The sequence below is a fragment of the Lytechinus variegatus genome, chromosome 2 (genome assembly GCF_018143015.1).
Source record: "Lytechinus variegatus isolate NC3 chromosome 2, Lvar_3.0, whole genome shotgun sequence".
NCBI classification, from domain to species: Eukaryota; Metazoa; Echinodermata; class Echinoidea; order Temnopleuroida; family Toxopneustidae; genus Lytechinus; species Lytechinus variegatus.
In genome coordinates, this window is record NC_054741.1 from 37,248,086 (window position 1) to 37,257,003 (window position 8,918).

Sequence of the window (8,918 nt, forward strand, 5' to 3'; positions counted from 1 at the left end):
TCTCGCTTCGCGCTCGCATCAATTGTTTAGATGCGTTCATGGTTAAAAACAAAGTGCCTAGAATGTTCAATTTTGTGTCGAAATATCAATTTTTTAGCCCGCGCTCCGTGCTTGTAACGTTTACTATACATGTAGATACTGTTTAAGATTCATGTTTATGGGGGGGGGGGTCCATTTTTCGAAAAGTACACAGGGATGCCAAAATAAGTCGGAAACACAACTTGGGTGCAAAATCCTGGCTATGCGCCTGCATTTATATCTCATTTTAATTATTTGTAAAAAAAAACCCCTCAAACTTAGATATATTTTAAATATCAGACACTACCCCCTAATCAAAGATTTCTCGAATCAATGTCCCTTTTGACCCATGCAAAAAAATGCGCCCCTCACGAACATGTCCTTTCCCCTTTCATACCTGAAAAGGACCCATTATATGTGCCCCCTTAATAGAAAAAAATACAATATTCTAGTTTTAGATGTTAATGACTACTTATAAAGGAAATAACTTGTAACAATTATCGTATATGTGCCTTAGACTAGTTTCATGAGTCATGAGAGTGGGGTAGATAGAGCGTACGTACAGAGGGGGGCGAGGCTATATATGGGGGCTCAATTGCCCCCCCCCCCCATTTTCACGACCAAGAAAAAAAAGTAAACAAGATATTAAAAGGTAAGAGAGGAGGGTAAAGTATGATATTATTTTTTAATATTATTCTATCACAAAATTTGACATTCGTTTTAAAAAGTCAAAATTTATGCTCGCTCGCTTCGCTAGCAACATCGCATCGACAGTTAAGTTCTAACGTAGAGTCGGCAGCCGTTTTACTTTTAGACAGATCAGGAAGACCATGAAAACAGCCTATTTAATGGTCAGTAAATAACATTTCACTTGGAATAAAAGTTTCGTGCATCCTGCTTACTCACTCTCTTGTTTTTATTAGAATTTTTTTATCCGACGAACGTCACATTTTGATTTTTCTTCATATTTCAGTCAGTTCGTTTAATTTGGTCTTCGTTTTGTCCCACATATTGAATATTGTGTTACTGTGACCTGTGTTGTTTGGATTCGCAGTGGCGCGACGCCGCGCGCGCGCTCAGCTCCGGAGGAGCATAGAGCTGTTAGCTCGATGGGAGGAGGTTTATGTTCGATACACTCAAGAGTAGCCAGGAGGCTTCTCGAGAGTAAAAATCATTTACTAATGTCTGCTTAATTTTACTTTTCATGGAGCCAGGCATTCTATTGCAAAAAACCCCTCAAACTTTCACCCCTGAGATTTTTTTCTACAGTACAGAAAAATCAATTCTGGGCCGGGACACTCATTCAAGTCAAGGTTAATATAATATAACCTTGTTCTCAGTTATAATTATATCTCCATGTGTGACAAAATAAGGGTGGCAACGTTTGGCTTATTTTCTCTTTTTCTTTGGGGCAAATGCTTGATTTTTTTTACACTGACAGTTTCCATTAGACCTGTTAATTCATACTGCTTGGCTCTTATTTAAATTTGATTCTTTATATCATTTTTTCTTAATTAAAAATAGAGATAAAAAAATGTGAATTTTCTTGCCATATTACTTTCCACCAATAGAGGGCGTACACAAAAATATGCCCAAAATTCAAGTTTTTGAGCGCTCTGGTGAATACAAAAATTATTCCCACATTACTAATGATAAATAAATGTATGAAAATTAGTAATTTGGGTCACAAAAGTGATATTTTAATGATTTTTTTAGAGTGTGTGCTCTATACAGCATTGGCATACCATAGTCCTACCTGTAGATTCTCCACAGGCCAGATGGTAGCAGTGAACAAGTGGGCCGGGATACAACTACCGTACTACTCTTGAGTTGAGAACTTGACGACTCCACCATCTACGACCATGTCTGATATTTGTTTAGACACACTTCTTCAGAGATGGAGAAGTTTATGTCTAAATATTAAAAAATATCAGACATGGAGTCCTCAAGACTAGGATACAACTTTATTTCCGACATTTCTACGCTATCGATTGCAGAATGTTTACGCCGCCATTTTGTTTCTCATTGCTCATCGCTAATGTTAGCGAGATCCACTCACTTAGCCAGGAGGCTTCTAGATAGTAAAAATCATTAATGTATGCTTACTCTCAACAAAACCAGGGATTCCTTCCCATTCATCTGCACGTACCGCCCCCAAAACCTTAAACTTTCGCCCCCAAGATTTCTACTTCTTACAGATCTAGCCATAAATCATGTACATGGGATGCAACTTAATTTCCAACATTTCTACTCTATCAGTTTTATTTTCAAATAAGAATTCATAAAAAGAATGAAAAAAATACTATGAAAAGACGGAAGAGACTTGCCCGATGTTTATGCCGCCATCTTGATTCCTATTGTTCTTCCCCAACGTTACAGGACGCACACAGACCAAAATACATGTTTTTAATGCATTGCTAAAATGCTCTATACAGTGCGTAAAAAAAGTTTTGAAAAGTCTATAAAAACTTTCTATCAAATTATTATATCTAGATTTTGACATTAATAGATGCTTATTTTTGAAATGCAATTTAAAAATATATTTTGTTCATGAGGGTACATGGGACGTTTCTGTTGGTGGTTCAAAAAGAGGCACCAAAATGGCAGAAATGAGAAATTCGATGATTAGACTTTTGGGTGTGGCTAATCAGCAGACTTCCTCTTAATCTTTTCATTAGCTTTGCCATAATTTTCAAATTATGCTGTCAAATTTCATTTACAAATTTATTTACCAATACCTGAATTATTTTGTTTTTCATTTAAACTTTTACCTTTGAATTTTCCTTCATAAGTAAGAAAAGAAAACTTTGTCAAACCAAGTAAGACAATTTGCATTATTAATTGGAAGAATTTGTAATTATTCAAATTCTTTTATTATGTGAAACAAATTATGTTATGGTACCTATGAAAGAGATGAATCCTATTTCAAGAGGTTATTTAATCCTTCACCAAGTTTAATTACATACATGTGCTTGGCAGGACAAACAAGAAAGGATTCATGTCTTTCAATGGCAGTGGCGTAGCCTATTGAGTCGATTTTGAAGGAGCAAGATTTGGCAGATCGGGTAAAATGTATTAAAAAGTTGTGAAGCGAGCAAGCAAACAATTTCCACTTTTTTAATTAAAATATCAAATTTAGAGATTTTGACATATTTAAAAAATGATATCATATTTCACTTTCTATGTTTTCTGTTATTTTCCTTTCTACTTTTTTCTCGGTCATGATTTTTTGTTTATTCACATGTATTTTATTAATTGTTTTTTTTTTTGGGGGGGGTGGCACCCGATCCCCCACTGATCAGTATGCCACTGTTCTAAGGCACCATAACCTTTGTAGCACACAATGAAAGGATTTGAAAAAAAAATTGATGCTCTCCCATACTTTTTTTTTTGCTTAGAGAAGGAATATTCAAAGCTGAAAGAGAACATATTAAAAACGAACAACAACAGAACTATTCAAGCAAGTAAGTAGATTTGGAAACAAATTTTGACCGCATAATTTGAAAATTATGGCAAAGATAATAAAAAGGTTAAGAGGAAGTCTGCTGATTAGCAAGGAGTCCGACCATCATATTCATCATTTTATGCCATTTTGGCGCAAGCCTCCCTCTTAACCCCAGACAAAAACATTCCTTGTTCACTCAAGCATGAACGAAACTAAAGTATTTTAATGGCATTTGAATGATAAGACCTCAGAGCACCTATTGACACCAAAATATAGAGGTCATAATTTGAAACAAAAATTTTATAGACTTCAAATCTGTCCTGTTTTTTTTATACACACTGTATAGATGATAATGTCAAATAAAATAGATCTACTGAAAAATGACATTCCTGTTACAACTCCTTTTTTATTGCGAATTGCGTTTAAATGATTAGTCTAATAAAAATATTTTGTTGAATTGATCTTGCTGTGAACAGGTTTGCTAGATTAAAAACTGATCTTGAACACTATGTTGGAAGGGGTTGGAGTCGTTGGGACAGGGTCCCTCACTAGCATTCTAATCAACACCTTACAGGCAGTTGGTATCAAGGTTAGTCACACTTTATACAATAGTCAATAGATGACAGATTATTTTATTGATGACATAGACATTTTCAGCATAACGTGAGTCACGAGGAAGCTACCACATAAACTTTGGGCCAAGAAATGCAATATTTCTTTACATTATAAAATTGCTGTTCTATCTCCATGAATAATGACAATACAATGAATATAAGTTTTCATAAGTTTATAAAAACAATTTTGGTGCTCTGAACATTAGTGATTAATTGAATCAAATTACAAGATATAGTCTACTTTTCCTTGACATCTTTTAAATCAGTTGCATGGTTGTAACATTTCTTATTTTATCATATACAGGATATACGGTAAAATGGATGCACCAAAAAGAATTGATCAAACATGTCTATGTATATTACTAATGTATGTTGTTCTTGACCTTTTTACATAAACATTGTGGGTAAACATCTCTAATCTTTTTTTTTTTTTAAATCAGGTTGTTGCTCTTTGGGGTCCAACCGATCAAGAGGCCAAGGAGTTAGCCCGCCAGTATCGCATACCATTCCACACGAGCAAGGTGGATGAGGTTCTTCTGCACCAGGAGGTTGACCTTGTCTGGGTGACCTGTCCTCCCCACCTCCACGGTGAGGTTGCATCGAAGGCACTTGGGATAGGGAAACACGTCCTGTGCGAACGACCCGCTGGATTGAAGCAAGCCGATGCCATGAAGATGGTGACAGCAGCTCGTTACTACCCATCACTTGTGTCCATCATGACTCATGGGTTGAGGTTCCTGCCTGCTTTCGTGAGAACAAAACGCATGATTCAGGAGGGCGAGATTGGTGAAGTGTTCCTCTGTGATGTGAAGCTCTCTTGCGGAAGTTTGCTGACAGATAAATTTAATTGGATGTGTGACGAGAACATGGGTGGTGGATTGTTGAATATTATAGGGTCACATATAATTGATATTATCAGCTTCCTTGTTGGCCAGAGAGCATCAAAGGTTCGTGGCATGCTGAAGACGTTCATCAAACAGAACGAGCGGATCAACGGAATCCGGCACATCACGAGCGATGACTTCTGCACATTCCAGATGGAACTCTATCGTGGAGCATGCGCCACAGTGACTTTGAATGGACACTTTCCAGGTCAGTTTAAGCAGGAGATTATGGTGATAGGTTCAGAAGGACGATTGCTCATCAAGGACGCAGACTTGTACGGGCAGACATCATCCCACACGAGGGAGACGTTGCTCATGGCCGATATCCAACATGTCCCTGAACGCCAGAAATACAGCATGGCTCCGACGCCTGAGCTTCCTCTTCCATACTATAAGGGGCTCTTGAAACTCACAGATGCCCTCAAGGAATCTTTTGAGAGAAAGAAGGAAAGACTCAATTGGGATGGGGAGCCTGTAGCATTCGCTGCAACCTTTGAAGATGCACTTTATGTACAGACAGTCATAGATGCGATAAGGAAATCAAACATTACAGGGAACTGGGAATCAGTGGAGACGTTGAATGAAGATAGGAATGGGAGGGGATTCTTCCTTTCATGAGAATTGATATGCTACACTCCCATACATGTCACCCATATTATTTTAAAGTAAGACAAATGTAGAAATGTAATAGAAACTGAAGGATATTTATTTTGATTGCCAGCTTATTCTTGCTTATCATGAAGCCTCTGAACTGAAGCTTAGATACTGTTCAAACTATCTCATTGTATACTTTGTGCTATATGTACAGTTTGTATAACAGGATTAACATATTTTGCTTGTATTTAAGGTCACAGAGATGCTATAAAATCACTCATATTTTGAAACTGTACATAGTCACATAGATCTATAATTCAATTACTGCTCTTAACTATTTCTTTATTAACATAAAACATTCTTCAGTCAACATCGGGATTGTCAAAGACTGAAATACAATTTTGATGAGGACAAATAAAAATTATCAATTCCTGGGGGCATTACAAGGAAATCATATTGTGAAATCGATTGCAAAATTTGATTTCTAATTTGGAATTTATGGAATTTAGTGGATAAGTCTGCTGACTTTGAAACAGAGGGTCGTGGATTCGAATCCCAGCCATGGAGTAATTTCCTTCAGCAAGAAATTTATCCACATTGTGCTGCACTCGACCCAGGTGAGGTGAATGGGTACCCCGCAGGATTAATTCCTTGAATGCATGAGCGCTGAAAAGCAGCTTGAGCTAAAGCCGGGGTAATAATAATAATAATAATAACAACGCGTCTCGGAATAGTATATTTCTAGATAGATGGCGCTATATAAATGCCTATTATTATTACATGTACATGTAATAATCCATAACATGTCCACAGTCCTTGTATAGTGCATATCACATTAAGACAATGTCTCTATGCAATTAAAGGCCTTTGATATTACTACCCCGGCTTGAACCCTGCATCATTTTACAGCGTGCGAGCATTTCAAGGAGTGAATCTTGCTAGATTCCCATTTACCTTAACCCTGTAGATAAGTTTACACAATACAAATGTGTATTATCTGATGCAAGAAGCAGATCAACAATCAGTTGCATATTTACAATTGATTTTTCGACCTACATTAAAATGAACTGCAGGTTTTATATGGTTGTCCCTAAGAGTAGCTTCCAAGATTTAGACTTTCACAATGGAGATGTGTCATAAAGCTGCTAGGGTTCGAGCTAGAGAAATATTTTTGAATGCCAAAATATACTGTCTTTCTTTGCCAACAGATAGTAAATTACTTAAATTACTAGTTACTGAAATTGAGGTTTTGATTCGTTCACTTTGTGGGAATGCTGTGGACTAGTGGTTGTGACTCTTGCCATTCAAACAGAGTGTCGTCGGTTCGAATCCTTGTCATGGTGTGTTTTCCTTGAGGTGGCAGGATTAATTCCTTGAATGCACAAAGCAATGTTAAAAAACTGGCAGCTTTAGCTAAAGCCGGGGTAAAAATAGCAAAACTTTGTATCCTCCGGTATAAAGCACTTTATAAATCCAGCTACTGTTATTATATTTTCCATGCAAACTTGTATCAAATACCGATGCTGCCTGAGTTATGGCTGGTTAACCACCAGATGACTATACCATTGTCAACCGACTATAATTGTCAAACTAGGGGTTGTGATATTGAGAGACACAGGCAATTTACATTTGCATCATTGTATTGTAGACTTGCAGTATATTTTCTAACCACAAATTCGTGCATAGTAATCAAAACTAAAATCATTCTCTGTTGTTTCTCATAAAAACTTGAGAAACTTTTTTGACACCCCCTTTGTCAATCCATTTGATAAAAAACCCTGATATGCAAGTTTTATGAAATTTCTTCCTGAATTTATAAGAATTATTTTATTTGTTTATTTTTGATAAGTGCAATGTCAAAATTTTATATGGAAATCAAGCAACGGCATTTGGAGTTTCTAGCATTAATATTCATTTCATTCTAATTAAAATTAATGTTTTTGTCATGAAAATTGTTCTTATTTTTAATTTTGTACAAAGTATTATTAATTAATTGATTAACTAATGCATGAAAATTACTATAGATGATAATTAATTTCTTTGTCAACACACCTTTTATGTATAGATCTTAAATCAATTATTTAGTCTGCAAAATTGATTTTTATCTTTCAATTTTCAAATGATTTTATATCTTTCTTTTTTAAATTTTCAATCATTGGATATTTTAAATATTTGATTTTTTTAATATTACAATTGTAGATTGTTAATACTTTTCAAGTATTTCATACTTCTATTTTATTGTAAAAAGGGTTCCTAGTTTTTTACTGTACACATTAACTTTTCATATAGCTGATTATGAGCTTTATAAGCCCTGGGTTGCAGTTAGATATATCTATCACTTATTTTCACTCATTAATGATACTTCAAGAAAGAAAATTGTGTTTTAATCGTCCAAGTTTGTACACGCAGTATACTAGGTTTGCTGCCTGCTCTATTTTGCATGAGGTAATAACATTGGAATATATTTTTTGGAATATATTATAATGTACAGGTCCCAGAATGCACTGTTTGTCATAGATGATTACTCTTCCATATGAGTAAACACAGTTAATTACATAAGTTTGTTATATCGGCAGGGGGGGGGGACATAAAGAGATACAGGTACGCTCATTTTTTACTATTGATTTTTCGTACATGGTTCTCCATACACTCACAGTTTTGCTTAATTTTTCAGTTGACTATATCTCCTCTGTTGCAAGGCTCAGGGTGGATATTACCACATCCAGATGCCACATCATGAACTCGATCCGATGCCGATATTGCGGTATTAAATTAATTTTAATATGTGATTACTGATTACATATGCTCATGCTCAATTTTTTTCACAAATAATTACATTATTTGTACATGGTTCTCCATTTACAGTCATGCTTTCGTGTACAATTGACTATATTTTATATGTCACAGGGCCTATTGACAGTGTGGATAACTGGATATTAACCAATTCAGATTCTCCAATGAAATCTGACAACGATATTGCTTTATTAAATTCCATTTGATATGTTATTGCTGACTAGTACATGCATTTGTTTCATTTACTCTCCCAGATTAAGGGTAAATGCCAGTTGTGGTAAAGATATCAAAATGAGTTTGTACAGAATCCAATGAAATGACCACCAAAGTGTCTGTATAAATATGAAATATGTGCCAAAGGATTCTGGAAGAAATTGTGTAATTGCTGAGAAATTACCAAATAAGCACAGGAATAGGTCAAGCGTCGGGCGGACATTCAGAGCAATAATAATACACTGTCACACCTGCGCTTATCTGTGTTGGTGATCTTTAGTGTGAACATTTTTCAGCGTAGATTTCAAGATTTCACCAAGTTCAGTTTATGTGTACCAGATCTAGATCCTCAATGAT

The 8,918-nt window shown here is 35.6% G+C and overlaps 1 protein-coding gene across 1 annotated transcript; it reads left to right on the top strand.

Moving 5' to 3' along the window:
* Positions 1-795: 795 nt before the first annotated feature.
* On the top strand, positions 796-6,152 carry LOC121408012 (glucose-fructose oxidoreductase domain-containing protein 2-like). Its single transcript, XM_041599311.1, has 3 exons — positions 796-869; positions 3,940-4,052; positions 4,518-6,152. The coding sequence occupies exons 2-3, from the start codon at positions 3,972-3,974 to the stop codon at positions 5,577-5,579; spliced, it is 1,143 nt and encodes a 380-aa protein (XP_041455245.1). The 5' UTR covers positions 796-869; positions 3,940-3,971; the 3' UTR covers positions 5,580-6,152.
* Positions 6,153-8,918: the final 2,766 nt, after the last annotated feature.